The sequence below is a fragment of the Leptopilina heterotoma genome, unplaced genomic scaffold, assembly GCF_015476425.1.
Source record: "Leptopilina heterotoma isolate Lh14 unplaced genomic scaffold, ASM1547642v1 Lhet_81, whole genome shotgun sequence".
Classification (NCBI taxonomy): Eukaryota; Metazoa; Arthropoda; class Insecta; order Hymenoptera; family Figitidae; genus Leptopilina; species Leptopilina heterotoma.
In genome coordinates, this window is record NW_025111185.1 from 240,775 (window position 1) to 254,226 (window position 13,452).

Here is a 13,452-nt window from a genome sequence, read left to right on the forward strand (position 1 = left end):
TTATTAGATTTTAAGTATTATTTTCAATACATTTTTAATTAAATTTCTTTAAAATAAATTTATTTTCAAAAATTTTAATGAAATTCTTTATTTCTTTGCGTAACAATTCAATTTTTTTCAAAATAATTTTAATAAAATTCTTCGCAAAAAGCAAATTATGTTTAAAAATTTACAAAATTTCCATTATCTTTATAAATAATAAAATTTTCTCCGTAATTCAATGATTTCTAAAACATTTTATAAAATTCTTGGGAAAATTTCAATTATTTTTTATACAATTTTCATTAAATTTCTCGAAAAATGCAATTAATCTTAAAAATTTTATTAAAATTCTTCTCAGAAATTCAATTATTTTTAAAAACTTTCCTCAATTCAATGATTTTTTATTTCTACTACTTTAAAAAAAATTCCGAAAAGAATTCAATTAGAGTTAAAAAAATTTTAATAAAATTCTACGCAAACATTTAATTATTTTCATAAATTATAAAAATTTTACAGGAATTCAATTATTTACAAATTATTTTCATATATTTATTCAATTATTTTCAAAAATAATAACATTTTTTTACAGGGATTCAATTATTTTCATAAATAATAAAACTCAATGCTGAATTTCAATTATTTTTAATACAATTTTAATGGAATTCCTCGAAAAAAATTATTATTCTTAAAAACTCGCTTTTAAAATTTATCAAAGAAATTTAATTATTTCAATAACCTTTGCTACAATTTATTTATTAGAATTTAAGTAATATTTTTAATACATTCTTAATTATATTTCTTTAAAGAATAAAATTATTTTCAAAAATTTTAATGAAATTCTTTGCGCGTAACAATTCAGTTTTTTTCAAAATAACTTTAAAATAAAATTCTTCACAGAAATTCAATTATGTTTGAAAATTTACAAAAATTCCCGTCATAATTTCAATTATCTTTATAAATAATAAGATTTTTCTCCGAAATTCAACTATTTTCAAAACTTTTAAATTTTAATGAAATTCTTGGCAGAATTTCAATTATTTTTAATACAATTTTCATCAAATTTCTTGAAACATGCAAATTATTCTTAAAAATTTTATTAAAATTTGTCAAGAGAATTCAATTATATAAAAATTTGTTGATAAAATTCTTTATGAAAATTCAATTTTAAGAAACTTTCAATTGTTTAATAAAATATTTATTTTTATATTTAAATAATTGAATTCTCGCGTTGAATTTTCTAATAAAAATTGTTTTAAAAATGAATTTGAAATTAAAATCTTTCAAAATTTGAGCTTTTCATACTTTTAATTAAGAATTCTGTCAAATTAATTTTTCACAAAAAATTTAATGGAATTTTTTTTTAATTATTTGAAGTTTTTAATTTCTAATATATTTAATTGAAGAATGTCAGAATAATCGAAATTTCGTAAAATTAAATTGTAAACAAAAGAATTTGAAAATTCACAAAGAACTTTTTCAAAAATTATTAAAAAAAAATTGACCTAAAGAAGAATTATAGTTGAAAATTCTAGAAATAAATAATCGTAATGATGAAAATAATTTTTGAAGAAGTTACACTAACAAAGTAGCAAGTTTTAATTATTATAAAACATGAATAGAAAGCGATCACTCCGAGTCATCGATATCTTCATGTTTTATAATACTATTCTTATATGTTATTGAATTGCAAATTTTTGAATATCTTAATTTCTATAAAAAAAATAATGGTTAAATATTTATTTAAAAATGAAGTTATTGATGTTTTTGAATAATTTTCGTTTTAAAAACCTGGAAAAGTCAGGGAATTTGAAAAGAGCAAAAGCGTGGCAACCTTTCTCTGCATTAAAAAATTGCATTTTATTTCTCAATTGCTAAATTCTCTTTCTATCATTATCATCCCTAAAGTTAAAAATTAAAATATTCAAATTCTTTATCTCGTTACAAAAATTCGACTGCGAAACTTTTTCATTCACACAATTTTTTATATTTTTTTTTCTTCCATATAAAATCGTTTTTAAGAAAAAAAAAAAAAAAAAAAAAAAAATACAGAAATAAAAATAATAGGAAATTGGTACTTTTCGAAGATATTGAAGATGTACACTCTAGTACACCCCGTTGTGGATATAATGTACAATGTACATAAATTCACGTACAGTTCATGAAGCACCCCGTTAAGTCTGATGAGAAAAGAGGACAGAGAACAAAAATGAAGAAAAAAAAAGAAGAACAGAGTGAGACAGAATGAGAAGGAAGGAAAGAAAATCGCAAAAGAAGAAAAAGAAAGCAGAGAGAAGCCCTGTTAAGAGAGAAAGAGAGAAAGAGAGAGCAAGAGGGTGGATGGACGATTCGACGTGAGGAGAATGGGGCAAAGGTGGTGGTGGTGGTGGTTGTTCAGGAGGACGAGGGGTTGGAGGGGAGAGCGACATTCCAGAAGGCGGCGGCGGCGGTTCTCGTGGGAAACCAAAGAGAGAGAGAGCGCGAGATCGTCTCGAAAGAAGAGGCTGCGAACCTCTTCTCTCGATTTATATGATTTAAAAATTCATTCCTAAACTGTTATTAGAGATGACATGTTACTTTTAATAAGTGAATTTCAATAATTCAGAGAATTCAATAAAAATTGAGAAGGTATTGGAAAAATTGAAGAAAATTGAAAAATAAAAATTGAAAAAATATTTAATTTAATATTCAAAATATTCAATTTAATATTCAAAATATTCAATTTAATATTCAAACTATTCAATTTAATATTCAGTTCGCAAGAAGTTCATGTGCGTATATAATTTATATTCATTCAAGTGTTGAAGTGACTCTTCTTTCTTTTTTTTGCAAATTTTCGAAATGCGAAAGTATTTCTTCGCCAGCCCTCCTACACAATATTGCGGAGAAATATTGCATCTGCCGATCCCATTTTCTGTAATCTAATTATCCAAGTGACGCGCGTAACAAGCCAGTCATAATTCACTCGCTGACAGACATCGATTCAGACTTTTTCCCTTTAATCCTTTTTACTTTTATACTTTACACAACAAAATGTTCTCTTTCAAAGGGACGACAAAAAGGATCATACAAATTTTCATCCTAACATCAGGCTTCGCTCTCATCTACTAAAACCTACTATTTACTACTTTTTTCCGTTATGCTACTATTTGGAAACTTTTTTTAGATTTCAGCAACTAAAAGCTACTATTTTTGTTTTTTCTTTTTTTTGACAATTTCCACTACTTTAAATTCGCTAATACTAGAAATGAAAAAACTATTCTCAAAAATTATCTATAATCAAATTATTCTTTAAATCCATTCAATTATTTTCAAAAAATATTCGAAATTCAATTATTTTCAATATCTAGTATTTTCATCAAATTTCGCAGAAGAATTCAATTATTTAAAAAAAAATAATGAAATTCATTCAAAATTCAATTATTTTCGTAAATAATAAATTTTTCACAGGAATTCAATTAATTTATAGAATAGCATTTACAAAAAAATTTCGAAAAAATCAATTATTTAACAAAATTTTTATACAATTCTTCATAATAATTCAATTGCTCTCACTAATGATAACATTTTTCATATAGAAATTAAATTTTTTTGATAAAATTCTAAGCAAGAATTTAACTATTTTCATAAATAATAAAACTCATCGACGAATTTCAATTAATTTTAATACTATTTTAAATTAATTAATCGAAAAATTCAATTAATTCACAAATAAAGTTTTCCACAATAATTCAATTATTTAAACTATTAAATTTTCATAATATTTATTATATTTCGAAAAATGACAAATTTTTTCAAAGAAATTCAATTTTCTTAAAACATTTTAATACAATTTTTCGCAATAATTCAATTATTTTCATAAATAATAAAATTCATCGCAGGTTTTCAATTATTTTTAATACCAATTTACAGGATTTGCTCAAAAAATGTAATTATTCTTAAACATACAACTTCAATTTCTCGAAAAAATTAATTATTTAAAAAATGTGTTTTTTAAATTCTTTGGAAGAATTCAATTATTTACAAAAATATTAGAATTCTTCACAGAAATTCAATGATTTTGAAATAATAAAATTGTTCGAAAGAAATCAATTATTTTCAATGCGATTTTAATTAAATTTTTTGGATTAATTCAATTATTCTTTTAGATTTGAATAAAATTCATCCCAAGTATTCAATTATTTACATAAATAATTCTTCGAAAGAATTCAATTTTGTCGATAAATAACAAAATTATTCCCAAACATTAAATTATTTTGAGGCATTTTAATAAAATTCTTTGCAAAATTCAATTATTTTCACAAAATAACAATATTTATCAGAAGATTTCAATTATTTTTAAAAGCAATCAATTTCTTCTTGCAAATTCAATTATTTTAGAAAATTCTGATAAAATCGTTCGCAAGAATTCAATTATTTTCAAAAAAAATTTAATAAAATACCACACAGACATTTAATTATTGTCAAAAGTTTTAATAGAATTCTTTGTAAAATTTAATTATTTTTAAAAACTTTTCGTAATTCAATAATTTTCAATATCTAATATTTTCATAAAATTTTTAAACGGAATTGAATAATTTAAAAAATTTTTTGGAAAAATCTTAGTAAGAATTCAATTCTTTTTATGAACAATAAAAATTTCTCAGGAATTCCATTATTTAAATTAGAATTTGCATAAAATTAGTCGAAAGAAATCAATTATTTAAAATTTTTTATAATATTCTTCGCAAGAATTAAATTATTTTTATAAATATTTAAATTCTTTCATGAATATAATAAAATTTGTTTGCGGGAATTTAATTTATTAGCAGGATAAGAAAGATGTAAATATTTTTGATGAAAATTAGGAAAAAGTCAGGAAAATAAAAAATATGGAATGGAATTTTTGTCAGTTTTGCGAAGTGTCTAAAACGAGTTTTTTTGGTCAAGTTTAATTTTTCGATAGCTACTTTTTTTAGTTTTTAAAAAATTCTTTGAAAGAATTAAATTATTTACAAAAATATTAGAATTTTTCACAGAAATTCAATTATTTTCAAATATTTTAATAAAATTGATCGAAAGAAATCAATTATTTTAAATACATTTTTTTTTAATAATTCAATTATTCTTTTCAATTTTAATAAAATGCTTCTCAAGAATTTAATTATTTATATAAATAATTTTTCGGAAGAATTCAATTATGTTGATAAATAACAAAATTATTCCCGAAAATTCAATTATCTTGAGGCATTTGAATAAAATTCTTTGCAAAATTCAATTATTTTAATAAATAACAATTTTCATCACCAGAATTCAATTATTTTTTAAAGTAATAAATTTCTTCTTGGAAATTCAATTATTTAAAAAAATTCTAATAAAATCGTTCGCAAGAATTCAATTATTTTCATAAATAGGTACTTAAATGTTTTTTTTTTAATTCAATTTTTTTCAAAAAAATTTAATAAAATGCGACACAGACATTCAATTATTGTCAAAAATGTTAATAGAATTCTTTGTAAAATTTAATTATTTAAATTAGAATTTGCATAAAATTAGTCGAAAAAAATCAATATTATTTAAAAACTTTGATAAAATTTTTCGCACAATTAAATTATTTTTATAAATATTTAAATTCTTTCATGAATAATAAAATTCGTTTTAGGAATTCAATTTATTAACAGGATAAGAAAGAAATAAATATTTTTTGATGAAAATCAGGAAAATAAAAATTATAGAATGGGATTTTTGACATAGTTTTGTGAAGTGTCTAAAACGAGTTTTTTGTTGTTGTTGAAATTAATTTTTCGATAGCTACTTTTTTACTATTTTTTTTTTAGTTTGAAAGCTACTTTTTGCTACTTTATTAAAATTAATTATCGAGTGCGAAGTCTGTAACATTTTTGGGTATATAAAAATTCAAAAATTCTCTCAACTATGGAAATATGTCCGCACATCTTTTTTGCATTAATTTTATTTTTGAAAGTTCTGTTTTATTTTTCGGTCTTTTAACCAGATAAACAGAATTTAATTACAATATTTTAAATAATAAAAACATTTGACAGCAATAATTAAATAATTTGACAGAGTGTATACTAATTTATTTGTCAAGTATGCAGCAAACACAGAAAATTTCCAAACGGTAAAAATTTTTCCGATTCGAAATTTATAGCTTATATATCGTTGCCGATATATAAGTTATTTTCAGAAAAGACCGGTATATTGTATATATATATAGGCACCTTTTTTTAGTTACGCGAGATTTCCTGGCAAGACTTGTCCAATAAAACAAGGTCCTGAGAACCTGAATATGATCCGATTGGTAACTATAATGTCCAATGATCGTCAAAGAAGAAATCTTTGCGAAAATGCGTTCCCTTTGATTTTTAACATCTGCGACAAAATTGCAAACTGCGTTTTTTTTACTATATGCAATAAATTTGTGAGAAAATCACTATATAGAAATCTAAAAAATTTACTTCGTTTCGACTGTTTTTCATTTTCGAAAAATAAAAATAGTGATGAATGATATTAAAAATAGTGAATGATATACACTGAAAAAAAATTTTAATTGATTCAAATAACCGATTAATTGAGTATCAATTAAATATTTATGCTTGAATCAAATAATATTTATTGGAGTCAATTAAATGGTTCAATTCATATTTGATTCAATAATTTCAGTATTTTAAGCAAATATGAATTATGAAGCATTTGATTGACTCCAATAAATATTATTTAATTCACGATAATCAATTAATCGGTTATTTGAATGAAATAAATTTTTATTTCAGTGTATTAAAAATTAAAAAATAGTGAATTAAATATTAAAAATAGTGAAATGAATCTAAAATAATATTCGACTGGGGGATAATTTGAATTTGAAGAAATGAAATTTAGTGGGATGGAGTGTATGAATAAAAAGAGTAGAGTAAAAATTTCTAATTGAGTATGTACATAAATATTGTATATAGGTAGGAGAAAATGTATGCACATATGATCTAGGTTTGGTACGGGCAGAGACAAAGGAATGCTTCCTTCCTCTCTCCTTCGACCTTCCCTTGGTCCTGTTGAGAGTTGGAACCGGGGGAGGAAGAAAGAAGAATAAGAGGAGCGAGCGGGACTTATACGCTACTCGGATTCAATTAACTCTCCTCTTTCTTCATCTATACAGGGTGTCCGACACAATCTTCCTGTAGCTACTTTCGCGCCTTTTGCACTGTAATTTTCAACTTACTCCTTTTATTTCTCTCATTTTCTCCATTTCGCTCTCAAATCTCCCTTCAATTTTTACAAAACAGAAAACAAATAATGTGTTTGTTACGATTTTTAATGCGAGGAAAAAGAATAATTGGCACAATTCTTTTCCCTCGCATTCAAAATCGTAACAAACATTTAAACAAATTAATTTAATTTAATTGGTCAAATTGATCAAATTTTAATCAAATTGATTCCAAACTGGATCAAATTGATAACAACACTGTTTTCCTAAAAATGTCAAAATGATCCTCAAATGATCCAAAAATTGAGATCAAATTCTGATTTGATCCACTTTTTGAGATCAATTCGTTGCAATTTGATATACTTTTAGGTTACCAGTGAATTACAGTGTGGCTGCTAGAGCGGGAAAACCGGGCAATGACAAGGCATTTTTTGCACCGGGAAAAACCGGGAAATGACAGTAAATTTTCATCTTGACTGGGATTTTGGAAATTTTTTTCTAAAAACACTGATTACTTTGTGAGAAAAAATAGAAATATCTCTTTTAAAACTTATTAATTATGTTTCATTAAAAAAGATTGAATGATCTTCTATAAAATCGTTTTATTTTGTCAGGGAATTTTATCAAAAGTAGTATAAAAATATTTAATTTCTAGAATTTATAAGAAAATTATGAATTTTGTTGTCCAACGTAACAGACTTAAAAAAAATATTAGATTTAATTTTAAATTCTTTCTATTTCTAACAATAAGTAAAGAAAATATAATTTTCATTAAATTCGTCGAAAAAATTTGAAAGAGTAAAAATTTCACATTCCATAAAATAGTTAAAAATAAAGTAATTTATAAATTTTTTTTTTTTTTGCAATAATATTATAACAAAATAAATTTGAATTATTAAAAATTTGAACTAATTAGAACAAAAGTGATACGAAATTTATAAAAATTAACTAGCAATTGTGATTTTCAATTTACTATTATTATGCAAATTACAAAATTTTTATTTTCAAATATGAATTTTTGAATAATTTCAGTCTCAAATTTTCAAAAAATTCAATTATTAACTAATTTACTAATTAATTTTTCTTGTTTAATAATTTCTAAAATTTTAATAAATTCTTTGAAAAAATTCAATTATTTTTAAAAAAATTTCACGAAAAAATTCATTTTTTTCTTTATTCGATAAAAAATCTTTGCAAAAATTCAATTATTTAAAAAAAAATTGAAAAACTTGATTGAATTGAGAAAAGGTTTTTGGAAATAATTGAAATTTTGCAAAGATTTTATTAAAACTTTAGAAAATAATTGAATTATTCAATTATTTTCTTAAATTTTTGTAAATCTTTCAAAATAATTTAATTTTATTTATAAAAAGTAAAATTCTTTGCAAAAATTCAAAAATTTTTTAATACAATTTTAAAAACATTTCATGAAAGAATTCAATTTTTTTTTTAATTTTTAATAATATTTTTCTTAAAACTTCCATTTTTTCTAAAATTCTAATAAATTTTTGAGAACAATTCAATTATATTTATAAATAGTAAAATTCTTTGTAAAAAATTCAATTATATTCAAAACAATTTCACGAAAGAATTCAATTTATTTCTTAGTGCGTTATGAAAAATTTCAAAAGAATTAAATTATTTTCAAAAATTTTAATAAATATTCTTCGAAAAAATTAAATTATTTTCAGAAAAATTTCACTAAACAATTCAATTTTATTTATAAAAAGTAAAATTCTTTGCAAAAATTCAACAATTTTTAATACAATTTTAAAAACATTTCATGAAAGAATTCAATTTTATAAAAATTTTTCTGAAAAATTCAATTTTTTTTCTAAAATTTTAATAAATCTTTGAAAACAATTTGATTATAATTATAAGTAGTAAAATTCTTTGTAAAAATTCAATTATATTCAAAACAATTTCACGAAAGAATTCAATTTATTTCTTAGTGCGTTATGAAAAATTTCAAAAGAATTAAATTATTTTCAAAAATTTTAATAAATATTCTTCGAAAAAATTAAATTATTTTCAAAAAAATTTCACGAAAGAATTCAATTTTTTTCTTAATTTGTTATATTTTTCAAAAGAATTTTTGGATAAGATTTTTTTGCAACAATTCGATGATTTTCAATAAATTAATTTTTAAAATGGAAATTATTTAAAATGAAAAAATTATTAAAAAAGTTAGGAAACAAAAAAGCAAACAAAAACTATAACTTCAAACTGCGAACAGATTACCGGAATACAACGATTATTAATATAGATTTTTAAATAATAAATAAAGTAAATAAAAAATAAAAATAGATAAAAAATTTCTTTTCTATGAAAATAAATTTTTAAAAAAACGTATTTTGCATTAATATTAAATATTTTTTTACAATTATTTATAAGCAACTTTTTTTGTATTTTAGAATGTTAAATTAATATTAATATAATATTAATATAGATTGAATTTTAAAAAGTTTCATACTGAAGTTTTAGAAAAGTTGAATTGTAAAAGATTTTAATTAAAAATTCTGAATAAGTTAGTTTTTTGAAACATTTTAATTCACATTTTTTTATAAATTATAGTTATATTTTTAAATACATAATATTTAATTGAGAAACTTTCAAATTATTCAAAATCTTATGAAATTGTCTTGTAAACAAGTGAATTTTAGAAATATTTTAGTTAAAATTTCTAGAAAATAATTGAATTGAAATTTTGAAAATAATTTTTAATAAATTACAGTAGCAATTCTTAAAAATTATTCTATTTTAAAGGATTTGAAATTTAAATTTTTTTTTGAAATCTTCCTATGGAAAAATAATGGATAATAATTAAATATTTATTTCAAAAAATCTATTTCAGTTCCAAATGATTTTACAATTAAAGAAATTCAAAAAAATGTATTATAAACATATTTTGGAGTTTCAATTACTTTTAGAGTATAAACTAAAATATTTCTAGGGTTCCAGAAAAAGTCAAAGTTTTGTCTAAAAAGCAGGTAATTCTTTCAATCATTCATGGAATAATTTATTTTCAGAGTTATTCTTTATGACCAGGAAAAAATAATTTATGACCGGGAAATGACCGTGAATTTTTTTTATGAAAAAAGTGTCCACCCTGTAATAATTAATTAAAATTTTGAGTCATTTAGATCAGTGACTAACTTTAGACTTTTTTGCTCAGGAAAAAAAGTTTTGATTAAAGTTATACTAGATGCATTTAATGATTAAGTAATTTCTGTTTAAACTAACGAGAAATGTATGGTTATAATTAGACTAGAGTAAATTTCTGATTAATACTGAAAACGTTTCTTCAGTGATTTTTTTGGACGAAAATTTTTTGTAAGATCAACTCATCTCTAAATTTAAATTAATATAAATTTTTACGAATTTTAAAAGCAAAAGTCGCAATTTTGATTGAAAGAAGAATATTACTTAAAGAATATTTTCTCAATAATATATATTGAGATATATTGAATGTATACTGCAATTTTACTGTCAAAAATTTCCAACACAGCGTTTTTTTTTTCGAAATTACATTGAATTCGATATTTGCGTACCCCGAAATATAGCGAGGCAGGGACCCGAGACAAGAAGACGACGACGACGACGAGATCGAGGAGGTGAAGAAGAGGCAGAAAGAAGAAGAAGAAGAAGAAGAAGAAGAAGAAGAAGCGTATACCGCAAAACCAGTTCGCGGGTGAGTAAACAAAAAACGAGAAGGAGCCAACGCCGCGGTGCGGCGTAGCCTCGTTGTCCGGAGAGAATCGCTGCTTTATTGCTAATTCGAAGACATTCGCCTGGTAGAAATGAAACTTTATAGTTCGCCTGCGGGCCCGGGTGCAACCACTTTCAATGATGTTCAAGAACCTCCGACTGAATATAGTAACGCCTTCAAAAATTGTTCTTGCGTCGGTAACTTTTCTTTTAACGCAAACATATATATACTATATACTCCGACTGGTGACAATATTGTTTTCTTCTCCAAAATTATATTGTTCTTATTCATTTTCTTTTCAATTTTTTTATTTCCTTCAAATTACTCTTTTTCAAATTTAACTCTTTTGCATTTTTTATAAAGACGCAATACATTTTCGAAAAAATTATTTTGAGCTAAAAGTATTGTAGCAATTAAAAAAACTGCTGTCCAAAGTAAAAACCTCGTAAGTCGCATTTGCCGTAGGAAATTGGTAAATTTGGTTAAATAAAGTAAAAAAGAAGAAGAAAGTAGAATTCTGGTTAAATTTACTAGAATTCTGGTTAGACTAACAAAAATTCTTGGTTCTGGTTAATTTTACCAAAATTCTTATAAAATAAACTGGAATTTTGGTTAATTAACCATACCAAAAAATTATAAATATATTCTAATTGGAATTCTATAGTTAAATTTACAAGAATTCTGGTTAAAATAATCGAAATTCTGGTTAGTTTAACTTGAATCTGCTTAGATTACATTTAACATTTTTGTTCTTAATAATAAACCAGAATTCTATTAGTGAATTTAATTAGAATTCTAGTATAAATATAATCAGAATACTGATTAAAGCAATCAGAATTTAGTGAGTATATATTTATCACTTTTATTATATGGTTAAATTAACCAAAATTCTAGTTAATTTTATAGGAACTTTGGTTAAGTTAACCAGAATTCTAGTTAATTTTTTAAAAACGTTTGTTAAATTAACAAGAATTGAAGAAGTCTAAGAGTGAATTTAATTAGAATTCTAGTAAAAATACTCATTAATGTAGTTAAGTAAATCATAATTATAGTGAATTTAACCAGAATTCTATATAGTTATTAGTTCAACTAAAGTCCTGGTTAGATTACATTTAAAATTTTCATTCTGGTTTAACTAAAAAGAATTCTACACGGAAAAAATTATAAAGTAACTTTTACTACTTTTATAGTAAAAAATTTCCGGTCAAGCATTTCTGGTAATTTTTACTACTTTTGGAGTAAATTTTGCTACGTTCGAAGTAAATATTTGTAAAAATTAGTAAAATTTATTTCGAACGTAGCAAAATTTACTCCAAAAGTAGTAAAAATTACCAGAAATTCTTTACCGGAAATTTTTTACTATAAAAGTAGTAAAAGTTACTTTATATTTTTCTCCGTGTAGTAAATATAATTAGAATTCTGTAGATAGTGTATTTAACATTTCTATTATAGTTAATGAAGTGAAATTCTATGGATTTTAAATTAAATTTTCATAAATATAACCAGAATTTTAGATAAAAAATGTTTAACATTTAATACGCATGATTAAATTAACCAGAAATGTATAGTTGCTTCAACCATAATTTAAGTACACTGTAAAAAATTTGGGGATTTTTCCCTGAGGTTCCTTGTGGAATATTCCACAAATTCACGGGGAAAAGTATTTTCACTACGATTTTGGGGAATTTTCCACAAATTAGTGAAATTTTGAACAAACTTGGGGAAAAGTGATAAAATATTAGGGAATTTTCTACAAAGCGAATGGGAAAAAATTTTTTACTACAATTTTGTGCAATTTTCCACATAATAGTGAAAATTTCAACAATATTATAGGGAAATTTGTATATAATTTTAGGGAATTTTCCACATATTAGTAAGAAAATGTCATTTTATGAAAGCTTTGTGGAATTTTCCCAAATTTAATAAAAATTTCCACAAAGTTGAAAAAACTTTTTTAAATTTTATAAAATGGGTTAATTTTTACTAAATTGCATGTACAAAATTATTAACATTTTTACAAAATGTATGATTTAGGGGCTAAAAAATTAAAATTTATATTACAGTGAAATGTTTTTTTATAATACTTCATTAAATTAATGTTTTAAACAAATGAGCTTTGTCTAATTTATAATTTAAATAACAATTTTTACTAGAAAAAGCATTTAGAAGAAATGAAATTAATTAAACTTTACAATTATTATAATTTTAATAATTTAATAATTATATAATAAAAAATACTTTCACTATGAACTACATAAATTTTTTGTTCTACTTATAGTAAAAATTTTATCTTAAAAATACAATTAATACTTTGGTAAAAAATTTTTTAATAAAGCATGTTTAACAAACAATTATAAACTATTTTTCACTTATAAAAAGCATTGCCATAAATAGTTAGGTTTATTAAAAGATATATACTATGGGGGGCCTTAAAATTTTTTTGCTCTTAGTCAAAAGTATAAAATGTTTTGAAGCATTTTCTCATTTTGAAAGATTTGGCACATCTGGTTTGTCTTTGGATGACCAACAATACCTAAGGGTTTCTCGTTGAAAGGGGACGTATTTT

The 13,452-nt window shown here is 22.5% G+C and overlaps 1 protein-coding gene across 1 annotated transcript in view; it reads left to right on the plus strand.

Annotated features, from left to right (window-relative positions):
- LOC122511316 (nucleolin-like) overlaps window positions 1–10,872 on the plus strand; it is a 30,026-nt gene extending 19,154 nt beyond the window's left edge. The window contains exon 5 of the mRNA XM_043626475.1: window positions 10,741–10,872. Within this exon, the coding sequence (XP_043482410.1) occupies window positions 10,741–10,872 (132 nt within the window). The remainder of the gene's footprint in view (window positions 1–10,740) is intronic.
- Window positions 10,873–13,452: the final 2,580 nt, after the last annotated feature.